The sequence below is a fragment of the Trachinotus anak genome, unplaced genomic scaffold, assembly GCF_046630095.1.
Source record: "Trachinotus anak isolate AG129_WGS33_773 ecotype Australia unplaced genomic scaffold, CSIRO_AGI_Tana_v1 ptg000007l, whole genome shotgun sequence".
Lineage (NCBI taxonomy): Eukaryota > Metazoa > Chordata > Actinopteri > Carangiformes > Carangidae > Trachinotus > Trachinotus anak.
The window spans coordinates 7,503,875-7,518,999 of NW_027273858.1; the positions used below are offsets into that span (position 1 = coordinate 7,503,875).

At 40.1% G+C, this 15,125-nt stretch overlaps 1 protein-coding gene across 1 annotated transcript; it reads left to right on the forward strand.

The window, feature by feature from the left end:
• Nucleotides 1–1,304: 1,304 nt before the first annotated feature.
• gdf10b (growth differentiation factor 10b) lies at nucleotides 1,305–14,856 on the forward strand. Its single transcript, XM_071480206.1, has 7 exons — nucleotides 1,305–1,575; nucleotides 8,672–8,789; nucleotides 9,798–9,979; nucleotides 10,233–10,438; nucleotides 10,733–10,904; nucleotides 11,577–11,686; nucleotides 11,770–14,856. Exons 1-7 carry the CDS (start codon nucleotides 1,509–1,511, stop codon nucleotides 12,145–12,147), a joined length of 1,233 nt encoding a protein of 410 aa, XP_071336307.1. The 5' UTR covers nucleotides 1,305–1,508; the 3' UTR covers nucleotides 12,148–14,856.
• The last annotated feature ends 269 nt before the right edge of the window (nucleotides 14,857–15,125 follow it).

Below are 15,125 nucleotides of genomic sequence, written 5' to 3' on the forward strand. Positions count from 1 at the left end.
TAAAGTGATAGAGCTCTCTCAGTTAGTATGAATCTTCATAGCCTGTGCTTGTGGTTTTATTTAAGCAACATTTTGAATGCAGCACTTTTACTAGTTGTGAGTAACTTTTTCCCTTTTTTAGGTCTTTAGGCCTTAGCATGCTATGAGGCAAGGTTTCCACAGGTCACTCAGAAGCAAACCCTAAAAGCAATAGTTCATTAACTGTCTCGAGCATAGCTCTGATGGAGTCGAGCTGGCTCAGGGCCCAAGAGCAGCTGCTGTAGCTGAGCCTCCAGTCAAGGAGGTGACCAGTCTGAACACAGGGCGCCTTCAGCTCTAGGCCGACTGTCTGCCCTTAAGTAGCCTATTGCTTGAAATATACAGCGTGACTTAGGTGATAAACTTTATTGCTCATATCTTTTTTCCTTGATGTTTTATGCTTCTGCATAAAACATCTAAGCAGCTCAGAGGATTTCCATCTCTATCTTTAGACCACAATGTTTGTACTTCTGTATATGAACAGACAGTCAGGCTGAACTGTCTTAACTTAAACCAGATTGTTTTTACTCCACTTCCTCAAAGACTTTCATGTTATTAAATCCAAAGCTGATCTGGATCTGTGGAAAAAAGTTCTTTTGCATAAGAAAAACAAAGAGTGATGCAAAAAAAATGGTGCTATGTGGAGTGGGAAGGGTGGTGACCACATCCACACCAGTTCAAGGTGGTTTAAAGATTAATTTCAAGGACTCATTGGATTTATTTACATATATTGTAAAGTCCCAGTGTTATGTGCACATGAGTGATGAAGCATGAGTTAAAGTTTGACATAGGATCATTTTTCCCATCAATTTTTTTATTCAGTCAACAGTATCATGCTACTGATTGCAGACAGAAGCAAACTTTTAATCTGAATCAACCATTAATCCCCTCACTACAAGGCCCCTGTACAACGTAAACACAGTGTACAGTTGCTATTGATAAGGGTTGCACAGATGCAGCATAAACAGAAACACCCCAATGACAAATAAATGACATTTTACTTATGAGAGGCTACTTGCCCTGATTTGTTTCTCTTAGTTTTTATTCCTTTTATAATTTTTAACTTGTTATTATATTGTGTTTTCATTCGCACCACATGAAACACTTTGTGACCTTGGTTTTGAGAAGGGCTACACAGATAAACATTTACACATGTATCTGAAAGCGGGTACATCAATGAGCAAATCTGACTTTATTGTGCAGTTGAAATCAGTTTTACGACACTTCTCTGACATGAGGCAAACCGAGAGTGGTGTATGTAGGCGTGGGTTAGATTTCCGAGGTTTGGGAAAGGCAGCAGCGCGGTGTTGTATCCGCTTTTTAGGAGCGTCCAGCGGAGCTCGGCTAACATCGCAGCCGGGTCCGGGAGACGAGCGGTCCGGTCCCGCCTGTTGTTATTGTTTTTTTCCGCAGTGTCACGATGAATCGTTCGCTTGTCTGATCGCACAGTATCAAGGGGGAGATAACGCACTTTCTGGCTTCAGTAAACCATGCATTCCGGTTGCTTGTCTCCACTTTTGCTCGTCGCCTGGTTCGGCTCCCTCGCATCGGCCTACGGTGAGTGGCTGCTTCATGTGCTGAGCGCTTTGAGTTGTTCAAACAAAACGTATGAAACGACCTACGAAGCGGCGACACGGCCTGAGTGTTAGGCTGTTTTTTTTTTTTTTGTTTGTTTTTTTTTTTTGTTTTAATGAAGATGTGAGATGAGACGGGCCCGCTCGGCTTCTCGTCATTCACGGGAAAACACGGTGAATCCCTGCGAGCTAACAGGAAGCGCCCTGCACGCTGCGCCAGTGGGTGTTTTCCCTGCGACTTATCCACATAAAAGATGCGTATTCTTTGTGAGAGTGTGTCGTTTTGGAGGGCCTTTTCGAGGGTTTATATGTAGACACTATAGCCAGGAAAGCGTTTTTGTCTGGGCCTTTGTTTTGACGACCACCACTTCCTTTCTGCGTCCCTGTGCAGCCCCCATGTAGTGTTAAAACCATGGATGGATCATTGGACGGACCCCGGTGGTCCAGGGGCCCCAGGACCAGATCCTCAGTATGAAGTCACTCATCATATTTCTTGTTGGAAAGTCAATCAGTTTTCTGAATAGAGACTGTATAAAGAAATACTAATTATTATTATTATTATTATTATTTATCATTAGTCCTTTCTATTACTTATTATTCCCTTTTATTATGTAATTATTAGTAATATTTATTGAGTTGGTCTGAGTGTTATTCTTTATTGCCTTTTGCCTTTTTATCTCCCCAGTTGTTTGGTTTGAACTTTTTTCTGTTGTCTGCTTCGAGTAAGATACTGAACAGCTCTGAAACCGCTATAAATAGAAATAGATTTGTTAGCTCAAACATGGCTGATTGACAAACCCGCTAATGAAGACTTATGTTCCTTTTCTTTATTTCCTCTTTGTATTTTTCAGTATTACACAAGGCTCTTTGGTTGTGTAATGTATGGCATAGTCTGTGGGCAGACTCATATCTAGATGGGCGGGGGTCAAACCGGGCAGAACCCACAAACGTGCAAAAAGAAAGAATATTTTTGTTCTGCTATACCTGCAGCACGTACATGCATCAGTATGCATTTCTGAGAATGAAGAGCTATGAGTTAGAAAATCTGCATTTGATGGCCAGCATATAGAAAAAGTAGAGCTGCTGTGGTATCTGGGAACCGCAATAGACAACAAACTGACATTTGAGATTAATATCAACTAGGTTTACAAGAAGAGTTCAGGTTTCAGGTTCTGATTGCCAGGAACCTAATATCAATGTTTTATCGTTCTTTTATTGAGTCACGTTCTCTTTTATCTGCTGGTTTCAATCCCTGAAGATTGGAAAACAGAAAAATATACTAAATGAGGTTGTTAATGCCTGTACCAAAATAGCTGGTATCACACAGGAAAACCTGCAGGATCTCTACAGCAAACAGGTTCTTGAGAAAGCTAAATTCCTCCTTTCAGATTGCTCCCACCCTCTATATCAGACCCCCTCGAATTTAAGCACTCTTTTATGTCCTCTGCCTATCTCGCTCCTAAATTCTGGGAGGAAAAGGTTGTTATTATTTACTAATGTTCCGTTTCTGTTATTATGAATTTACTGTCTTTTATCTTTTGCTCTTGATGTTGTATTTATGTGCCGCGTGTTTTAATGTTTTTTTTTGTTGTTTTTTTAAAAAATGATTTTATGCATTTCCCCTCATCGTAAATTGGGGACAAATAAAGTTACTGGAGAAGCTGACGTTGGAAAGAGCCATTAATTGGGAGGATGCTGTCCAGGGCATTGCAGTGACACAGATTGTGCTGCAGCCAAGACGACGTCTAGACAAATTCTCTGAGCAAACTCACACTTCACCTTACGTCAACTCCCTGCTGTCAGATCTGTTGTTGTGCTGCGGTCAGCGCACTAATGGCTGCAACTATAGCCGCAGCTGATAACAATAAGGGGAAAAACTGTCATGGACGTTTTTGGAACATAACCAACGGTCATTTCAAGAGATATCAAGTTAATATTTATTGATCCCTGTCATCTGTGGGAATTGCTGCAACTTGATCAGCTGAAAACACCGATGCAATTAGGTGCTGGTCACATATAGTCGGTGCCTGTCCAGTCAGCAGTGCAGTGAGAGCACAAGTTCAGTTAGTGAATTTACAGAAAAATGATCAAGCACACTACTAAACATTCCCTTAATAATGTCTTATTAACAACGAATGAAAATAGTAACGTAGTAATGAAAATGATAGATAGTTACAGCCCTGTTATCAGTAACACTGAAGAATTCATGAGAGTAAATTCTTCAAAAAACACATTTCTACCAGTGTATCTGTCTGTGTATGGAGTTGCTCATATCTCTTACTGCTGCAGTTCAGCCCTTGCTCATAATGGTCGTACCTGAGGTCAGGTTGCCACTGCAGTCTTCCTCTCTGTGGCCAGTGTATTTTTTGTTTTGTTTTGTTTTGTTTTTTGCTGTTTCCCAAAGCAGTAGTCATGTGCAGTTTCCCAACACATGAAGTGAAAATTGTGAGCGGAATCGAAATTTTTTCCTGAAGCTGCCGAACTGCTGCTGGTTTCATCTGACGGTGACACAATCTTGATGTCCCAAGCAGATGCTAATGGTCGGCGTCTGAACTGATGTGAGCTTTTTTTTTTTTTTTTTTTTTTTTTTTTTTTTTGATCGGCATCAGCGAAAAAATAGTTGATTCAAATGCAGTCCTTCCTTTGCTGTACTCTACCGGCCATCTCACCCTGCTAGTGTTGTGTGAATGCGACTTCATATGTGCAAGTCACACTGACACTTGCATTGACATACATGGATTTGCTCTACTCTCTCTCTCTCTCTCTCTCTCTCTCTCTCTCTCTCTCTCTCTCTCTCTCTCTCTCTCTCTCTCTCTCTCTCTCTCTCTCTCTGCTACCTACATTGTGCATATGTATAAAAAAAAAAAAAAGAAAATGCTACACATGGTCTGACAGCACCAGATGCTTCAACTAAATTCAGACGTCCACTTTAATGATGACTTTGAGCACAGAAATCTTCCCACTAATCCATAAGTACGGTTTGTGTTGACACACACTGTTCTGTCGACTTCTGCAGCCTCACATCTCGCGGCCAGAGGTAACGTCTCTTTAGTAAACGCAGACCCAGAGCTCAGATCAGCATGAAGTCTTTTTTTCAGTCTGTCCCCCTCACAGATCCGGTGAGTGGGGTAACCATCCCGAGTCGCGTCCGTCCCATAAACTGCTCGGTCACGGTCTATGGGACTCGTGAGTCAATAACATGATGCTGTGTACTGTGGTGGAGGTGTGCATACTGTTGGCACGGCTGTGTACCTCTGGCACTGTGTATGACACACACTGTGTGGTTTGATCTTTCCACTGTGGCTTTCACAAGCTCCAATAGTGTTTTACACAGTGAAGGGTGTTGACAGCTCGTCGTGAAGCATGGTTTGGAACAGTAGCTTACTATCTGGTGCTGAATGTCGACAAACAAGACCAGTGGTGCAGTGGAGGCTAAAGTACTTGAAGGTTTCAGTTGTGTAGTAATTACTGAGGCCCTGAACACAATCGTGATGAGTCACTATATGCAATAGTGTAGCGCAACTTGTGGCTTTACTGGGACTTTCCGACAGAATGGTCACCTTATCTCTGAATTTGCTTTCATGTGCGCCACATTGTCATAGCAGACGTGTTGAAATATGCATATTTATATAATAAGTTGAACATTCGGTGAAGGGCAGCTCTCTCGCTCTCTCTCTCTCTCGCTCTCTCTCTCTCTCGCTCTGAACAAGGGTAAACTGAAATCAGTGACACTGAACTCCTCACTTTTACGACTGCTCAGCAACAATGGATAATTATAGTCGATGACCATTATCGAACGGAAACTCGGTGTAGAAAGATAATGCTGACGGGGGCAGCGCCACAGCAGCTCCGACATTTGCATAATAAACAATCTCAACACATCTTTAACACCTTTTTCTCTTTCTGTCCCTCTTATATCCCACTCACTCACTCGAGTCACACTCATTGGCTGAGCAGCATCACCGCAGTCCAGCTGTTTGTGAAATCAGTTCTTCTCCGCTGTTCTATAATAGTAGTTGCTTCCTGTGTAAGCTGCTGTTTTAGAGCAGTGAAGAAGAATTGATTTCTAGGAAAACTGCTGCTTTTTTTTCCCGTCAAACTATAAAGTTTTTTAATACATAAGATAAGATGGCCTTAATTAGTCCCACAGTGGGGAAATTCACATAGACCCATAGCCTGGCATCGTCGTCAATTCCCGAGTCAGTATTTAAAGCATTTTATTGGAGGCATTTCCAATACTAGTATCAGAACAACTCCAAGAATCATTAAATGTCCTGGCCCCAGAATATTTAACTGGTTTACCCACTGCTTATATTCCAAATGGATCAATCTGGTCCTCTAGTACTAGCTTTCCTAATGTATCTAGGTTTTTGTTCAAATCTGCTGAAGTAGCTTTTAGTTGCTTGGTTCTTTTCCTGTAGAACAAACTTCCTGAGGACTTGAGAACAGGAACTAGTTAAGTCACAGAAGTCAACTTTAACCTTTTCAATTTTCCCAGGCTTACAGCTGAATTGTTATTTCTTTGCCGGCTTCCTCTTTTTGTTGCATCTTTTTTCTGTATGGGTGTGCACTCGTGCTGCAGCGTTAACAGCGCGTGCATGTTGTCTGACGTTGGCCTTTTGCTCTCTTGAGTTCCCTTCTGTTATGCTGTGATGTTTCTGCATTTTCTCTATGTGTTAACTTCATGTATTTGTGCTTTGTTCAGCTTGTGTCCTTCTCTTCAGCGTGCTGTCCATCGCTTTTGTTTTTGTCCTTCTCACCACTTCTCTAAAGCGTTTTGAAGTGACTGTGGCTGTGGTTGAGCTGAATTCTCACTCTGACTGAATGTGTCAAGAGCTGTACTGTCAATGAAACTGTACTTTCATCTCCTCTGAGTTGCCAAGTCAATCAAAGATATAAAAATGAAAGTATAAAACAACAGAAATGTGCCAGTATAGAATAGAATAACAGATTGAACCAGAAAGACAATGATATAAGACATAATATAAAGATATAAAAACTAAAATGAAAGGTATTCAAATGTGGAATGATGTAAAGCTATAACACTTGTGTGCCAACATTTATCCACAGAATTGTTTTATTGCACATAATTATAATACAGCATATTCCTCTTTCACACAACCGTTTCTCTGGGCACCTGAGTTTGCGTCGCGTTACACAATCTTATCTCGCATCCGGTTCATTTTGCAGCAGCTCTCAGTTAAGTTTTCAGTCATTTAGCAGTGACCTCCTTTTGATAGTCTGATAGCATCTGCAGCGTCTTCCTGTGTCTGCTCGATGGTTTTGCTTTTGTTTTTTTTCTGGGAGGCATAAATCTATCAACCGTGTCTGTTACTGTTGTTACTGTTCTCCGTCTTTGTAAGGTGACACTTGCCTACCCGCTTACACTTACCTGCTTCACCCATGTTCACCTTTCAGTCCGTTCAGTGTTTAGTAAATTTTCCTCAGCTGGGGGCTTGACCTTATTCTCAAACTTGACATTCTGACCTTTTTTTGTTATTGGTTGATTTTGAATGTACATTTATAAACTTCAGGTTAAAACTGTAAAGTTGCTTTGAAAACTAAACATTGTTTTTTATTCTTAAAGTTAAACTTAATTCTGTATACATATAATATATTTATAATATATAATATAATATATTTACTGTAGTTTATATGTAAAAATTGTCACACTTTTGAACTGTGTTCCCAAAATATCCCTGACACTTAAATAGTGTGGTTAAGTGTGTGAGAGTTGTGCGCGTCTCGCACTGTCCTGCGGTGACAGCCCTCAGCAACCGACTTTACTGTTGCGGTTATCACTTCTTTTACAGTACATATGTGCCACCATCTGTGATTTCTCTTTCACTCTTCTCACCCCTCACTGTGTTTTTCAACCTCCATGTTTGCTTGTGTGGTAGTTTCTTATCACGTGCATGCATGTAAATGTTAGTGCTCAGAGGAAATGAAACTAAAATGTACATGTTTTATTTTTTTTGTTTATTTCGAAAGCTTTATGATAACAGTGGTGACTCATAAATGTGAGGGAGTGTTCAGTAACTCCTCTGAAAGCGCGATTGAAGCCTTTATTGTATTTATTGAAGTATAAAATGCCACACAAGGGCACAGTGCAGTTTCACATCTTAAAAAACCCCAAACACTCCCTGAGTTTTAATCTAAACTTTTGGGCCTACAGAGGAATTATCGGTATGATGATATCTGTGGGTGTTTGTGGTCTGTGGACACAGGTAACTGCATTACCATGAGGCACACTTGCTTCCTGTACCAAAAGTAAAAGTTCTGGCTTGTAGAAACCTGCACAGAGTACATAAAACCAAACTAGTTTCTGCAGCGCTGATCAGACCTGCTGTTGCAATCATTTCTTTTCGTAATGTTGCTGCTGTTAAATTAAGCAGTAAGCTTAATTGAAGGGATTAGCCTAAAGGGAAAACACTATTTTTTTCTTTTTTTTCTTTTTTTTTTTCTGTGCTCTCCTTTTGTTTTTTTGGATTGAGGAAGTGGGTGTAGACTGGTAGGAAGTATCTTTTTTTTTCCTCTGTTTTTAAGTTTGTGCCAGAAAAGACATTCAGTACATTTTCCAGCTGATTTAATTTACAGAGTCCATCTCATGGACTGAAGCTGCAGTTCCATCCATCATCACGATGCCACCAGGTCTGCAGAAACTGATGCGTATCTGCACTTGTATGCATATGGAGTAGGGGTGTTTGTCGGGCTACTGTGCCCCTGTGGGTGGGAGTGTGTTGGGCACTACTTTTCATACAGTGCCCTCTAGTGACTCAGCCTCCCAGAGTTTTACAGCCTCAAACTCATCGACAAGACGGGCAGCGCGACGGTTCAGATGAGTCTGTAAATGACCTGAATGTTCATGAAATCTCTTCTGCACAGAGGGGGAGTTTCTCCTCATTAAAAGCCTTGTTGTTGTATTTCATTGCTCGTGGTAAAAGTCTTCTGTCAGTGAAAGGGAGGTCCACCTACGGTCTGATATTAATTCCATGGGTTTTGTTTTGGTGTTTAAAGAAGTTGAATGTCAACTTTTGAATGCCTCTAAATATCTGTCATCTCTGTGTCTGTTTCCGCAGTGGAGCCGCCGGCCAATGTGACCCTGCAATGCCACAACCTGAAGAACACTGTGAGGTGGGATTACGGTGTCCTCTCTCAGGGGACGAGGTTCAAAGTGGCTATCAAGCCATATGAAGGGTTAGTTTTTATTTCTCCTTCCACATTACCAACCAAATATCTGTGTTTCCCATTCTCAAACAATATTTTGAAAGACTGTCTCTGCTTTAAAGTCTAGATAAAATATATATATGTATATATGTAAATATGTTTATATGTGTGTGTGTGTGTGTGTGTGTGTGTGTGTGTGTATATATATATATATATATATATATATATATATATATATATATGGATAAATACATGGATGGAAACAAATGCTTGATTGGGGCTTGACTTGTCAATGAATATGAATGTTTATAATCTTGTAATTGAAGATAAGAAATCCTTTTATTATAGCTTTAAAATGTTATAGTGTGTAATTGACATTTATGAAGTGGTTATGCTCTGGTACAAATCCTTTGCAGGTTGGTGTTTGAAATTGTTTCTAGTGAATAACATATATTTAACAAGATATTTATTAATGGCCAACGGAAAGTTAAACTCGTCAGGCAGTGTAAATGGAGAAAATCACCTTTTTTTTTTGTGGATTTACTCACGTTAAAAAAACAAAAAAACTTATACCCACTAACTTTGGTGTAAAAGGTTAATCAAAGGCTGAAAATTCTCCAGAGCAGCGCTGTCACTGCCTCCCTCCATGTTTTGACTGACATTAAACAAACCCATGACTGCTGAGCCATCATGTCGATTAAATAAAGCTTCAATACAAAGAATTAGCCTCAAGGACTTTTACTAATCGAGTTTCTTTATTAATCGAGTTTCTTTATTAATCATTACAGCCCTAGGTCTGAAGCCTAAATTCCCCATAATGCAACCAATGGTATTTTTTCGTCCGACCCTTCCTGCCAGGTTAACGCTGATGTCTTTTAAAGTTTGTATCCCAGATGTTTACAACGCAGACTGTTAGTTATTGATTTGTAGTTTTCAGGTACAAGCTGATGTAACTTCTGACATCACCGGGGTTTACTGTTCATTGCTTTCTCTTGTCAGAACTTAACAAAGTTGCTCTTGTCTTCTTTGTTTCTCCAGGGACCTTCAGGAGATTTGGGTGGACCCACCAGCACAAGAAGCTGACTTATCATTATTCAGTGATTCAAGCACTAGCTATTTCCTTGAGGTTTTTGCTGTGGATGGTCAGAACGAGTCTGTGAGCGCCCCTCTTGACGGACTTAGTTACAGCTATTACCAGGACACACTGGCTGAACAGACATGTGAGTAGTGATGGTATAGCATTTATGCATCTCTCTTGTCTCAAAATCTACACAATCCCTCTGTTGTGTTGTACGATTATAAGTGATTACAGCTGTGTAGCATATTATTGTATCTGGGCTTCCGTTTCAAGTTAGTCTAACTGTGTCATTTCCATCTTCCGTTCTTCTAAAGATCCTCTCAGTTTGCCTCAGTCTCCAATGTGAAATGAGGATTAAACGAACAATTAATGTTGCTGCCATGTTCGGTTTCTAGGTTATCTGGACTTCCCACCGGTGAACGTCACTGCCGAACCAAACGACCATCTCCACATCAGCTTCATCCATCCCTGGCTGTGGCACCACCCAACGCCGCAGGGCAGTCCCAATCACAACCCAAAAGGTCGACAGAGGAAAAGCTATGACACACAGGGCATAAAAAAGCTACCTGAGTTCACATACGAAGTTGTGGTCAACAGCGGGGTAAGACTGCACACACTTTCACTTTCTGTACTGCTTAAGGTTTGTTATGACGTTAAAGAAGCAATAACCACATAGGAATGTGGCTGTAGACTTGTCTGTTCCCTCATGTAATTATCATGTAGTCAAACCGCCGTGTATAGTTGGTTTAGCAGTGGCAGAAACAGTAAAAGTATCACTTTTAATGTGTATATATTAGTAGAAATACAACATATCCCATCATATGCTTGTTGTGCGACATGTGAATGAGCAACATGAGCTGTGCTGGAGCCTCACTATATGTTGTTTGTGCAAAAGAAACAATACCATTTCCCATGCACGAGACGTGTGTGTGAGAAGACCGTGCCAGTGGAGGCCGCACAGGAGAAACCTTGTCTGAACATCAAGGGAGAGGTGGAGAACATAGCAGTGAAATCCTCACAGTCGTACTGCGCCCTGCCACCGGCAGCACCACAGGAGCAAGACTTGAGTAAGTTGAGTACTCTTTTTTTTAAGTTTTGCTGCTCACTCAAAGGGCAGCCTGTCATATTTTGTCAGTTTTCAGAAATAATGGTTTGCGGAAGCTTGATGACATTGCAGTCGTTTCGCGGAGTTCTCGCTGAATATTGGACTGATTCCAAACATTTTTGTCCGTATTAATCCTCTAGATCCAAAAAGAAAATCGGCCACATATTTAATGAAATTATTGTAAACACTGTCATCTTGCAACTAAAGGGTTCAGAAGACGAGCTGTGTCGAATCTCTCTGACATAGATCACATCGTGCATTCACTGCACGGTATTTAAGTCCAAGTCCAAATCCAGTTTTGGAAGGCTGGGAAGAATGGAGACAGTCAGTTACAGCTAGGTTGTGGTGGGTGAGGAGAGCAGGCTGAAGGTCTGATTTACCCTGAAGTCTGTATTCAGCCTCATCTTTTGTTGGTTTGGCTTGTTTATCTGGTGGCTGTTTCACCAACTTCTTACAGTGTTATAATAAAGCAAAGCACCTAGTTTGGGTGAGACAAACTAATGTATAATGTATAACTGGTAGAATCCGACCCAGCTAACACAGGTTTCTCTGGATAGACACTATGCGTGTGTGTATTTGTGTGTGTGGCTGCTTGTCTTTTAAATGTATTCACTTTCACCTCTGTTTTGTCCAGGATACATCTACATCGTGATCGGCGTGTTGGCCCTCAACACAGTTCTTGTTATCCTCTTCATAGTGTACAGAAAGAAGACCAGAGCCTCAACTACTTTACCAAAATCATTTGTATGTTCACTCTACCACTTATAATTATTGTGTGTGTAAATTTCAAAACTCACCTAACACTAATTCCCCTTTGTGTCTTAAAGTTGAACATCAAAAAGACGCAGAACACAGCAGGAACAGCTCAAGAGCAGTTCACCGTGGCAACAGTGGAGCCTGCCTCACCCACACCTCTGCTCCATTCATGCTCAGAAGAGAGTGAAGTCACAGCTACTGTTACTCCCACGAGCGAGCCTGAATTCCGTCTGCCCATCGGGGTGTCAAGAGAGGATAAAGATTTGAATGATGTCGCAGGGGAAGGGCAACCGAATGATGAGGGACATGGGTACATGGAAGGTGGCAACTTGGATGAAGATGAGACAGTAAACTCCAGTGGTGCATCCTCCGGTTACGAGAAACGCCAAGTGTTGGTTGATATGGGGGATGACGAACTGGCTGAGGGCTACCGAACCCGTAACCTCTGAGCATTGTGGCACATTACGTGTTAGGTCAAATGGGCCGCTGTTAGAAAATGCCAAGTAAAAGGTGAACCAGGAACCTTTCTTGTGTTTACATTAATATGTAAGAGATGCACAACAGGCAGATTTAGTTGTAAGCAAAAAAAAAAAAGCATAATTTGATTACGTAAAATAGAGCTAATTCGATCCATCACCAGAACGTCAGCAGCGTAGTAAAGCTACACGTTTGTTAATAAGCCCATCTATGACCCATTCTTCTGCAATCAAACTGTGCATGCCTAGCAGCACTAGTGGGTGACAGAGCATCATATTCATAATACATGGGCATGAGATACAAGGTGTTTCAACAATATATATATATATATATATATATATATATATATATATAGCACTACTATTCAGAAAATCATCAAAGTCATTTTTCATGGGATTAAAGCAATATCCCTGAAAAAACTTGAGTAAAGCCTATTTCTCTGCAGCGGAAACTGAACACATGACCTCATTACATCTTATTTTGACTGTTGAGCTTCTCTCTACTCTGGCATTGTTTAAAAAAGCTGACGCAGAATGTAGTGTCCAGTATTTCACTGTTACGAAAGAAAGAGCAACAGTATGAATAAGAAGAAACAACACCATCTTCACTGGTTACCTGTTTAATTTTACGCCTTAAATCTTCATTTAAAACAGATCCTGGCCTTCATGGATCTGTGTTACTTTAAAGATGTTTGTGCTGGTCAGCTCCCTCATATCCTCAGGTCCAAACAGTTCTGGTTGTTTTATAGATCAGTGTTGTTTATTTGTTTTGTTTTTTGCAGAAGTGCTTTTACAATGACAACAAAGGTCATAGATCCTTTTTTTTTTCTTTTTTTTTTTTTTTTCTTTTTTGTTACAATTTTTAATTCACTGCCTACTGGTCTACCCCTTATTTTACTCTGCATACATGTCAGAATAATCAAAATGAACAAACCAGCTGAAGAAAAAGAGAAAAAGAAAGTAAGAAGGTGTTGCACTATATTAAAACTGGTCAAGATTGAGTTTGTTTTATCACAAAGTGACCAAAGTTTCATTTGTTCTCACCACAAGGGAGCAATGTTTACTTTATAATATTAGGAGGATCTTTGACAGAGACCCCACTGAAGAAAAGCATTTATAGAGATGAGTCCCTGTAAACTGCATCCATTGAGATGAGGGGTTAGGTAGTGAAGCGTCGGGAGGGTAAAAAGGAAGATGCCTTTAAAACATGGAACACCTTTTTAATGAGGTTGATCTAACCCTAACCCTAACTTACTGTAGCTCAGTGAGTTTTCCTGAACCATAACAGAAACACAGTGTGACGAGGTATGCGGACTGATACTTGGATTTCTGCTTAAGTGATAGCTCATTGATTTACCTGCCTGAGGAACCTGCTGAGTGTTGAGCTTCCATCATGTGCAGATGTAACAATAATAACCAATACTAACATGCATATACTGGCAAAGTAAATAAAAATCAGTCTATCACACAATACCGTCTATTCACATCTGTTGCATGCCATTACCTTATTCCCTTTTATTACTGAGCTGAGTAATCAAAATGTTGTATTCTCTGCAAAACAGTGTGTCCTCTAAATGTTCTTGCTAATTTGCACTAGTGTGTTTCTCCATGTAGTTCAGATACTTAAATATTTAGATTGTTAGCACCTTAAATTAAAATGTTCGTCAGAGCATCTTTAACTTTTGTAATGTTAAATTTTTCTGAGTGAAGTGAAAGGAAATCTGGGAGTGGGTATCGTCTCCTTCGAGTCCAGCAACTGCTGATAGATCAGGAGGAGGAAAACAATAGAAATTAATAGATTATTCTTTGGAAATAAGAATGTCTGTCTTCACATGCTGTACAGTTTACTGCACTTAAATTCTTCGTGTGAAATAAGTGGCTAAATGAGTGGCTGTAAAGTGATATGATATTATGTAAAATTACGCATGTATTGGGCTTTGTGCCTTATTGCGCTTTTTGCAATTGCAATTATACATACTTGCATTTGTGTTAATGTACAGTGCTGTGCAAAAGAATTTAGACAATAAATGTAAAAGGACACTTTCAAAAATAATGCAGTGAATTTATCAATTAATACAAAGTGCAGTAAACAGAAAAAAAAACACCAAAATCAAATCAATATTTGCTGTGACCATCCTTTGCCTTTACAGCAGCACCAGTTTTCAAGGCCACTGTTCCCCTGTGGACTTGGCGGCCTCAGTCAGTCTCTGCACCTGATCCCAGACTGACTCCATGAGGTTACGATCATGGGTAGTCCACTTCATCTGTTGCACACTCATTGTTCTGCATGGCTCTGAACATAGTTCTTTATGATTCTGTTTCTGAGGATGCCGTAATGCTGCAGAATGAACTTGAGACCAACCAGACACAGACAAGTATCTAAACGTCTAAAGTGCCTAAGACATTTGCACAGTACTGTATCTTAGAACTTTACAGATCTGTATATGTCTATTTTAGTTTTTTAGCTATTTTAGTTTTTTTTCTTAAATAATGTTGATGTAATATTTTGATGTTAAAGGAAAAACTGAGCTTTTGTGTTTGTACATGTGCATAACATATTGGTATCTGTGCCACCATCTCTAAAATGATTTTCTGCTGAAAAACGACTGTTTGATAAATTTTTTCCACTGTCATTTTACTTTGCGTTACATCATTTAAATAAATACTAAATGTCTGTATTTACTAACTTTTCCTGTTAATATTCTGTTCTGATGAAGGCTATCATGTGATATGCAGATCCTGCGGCCCGCATCTTACGTTGTGTTCACAAAATGTTGTGAAATACTACCAATTAAGGAAGGGAAGTTGGAATTTTGGTATTGTTAGTCAGCCAAATTACAGCTGTGGTATTGCTGTGGGACTGACCTGCTATTTAAATCACTACAACCGATAGTATCACGAGGATTACTATGTAAGGGAAGAAGCACACATACCATGATGTGTCATGACAT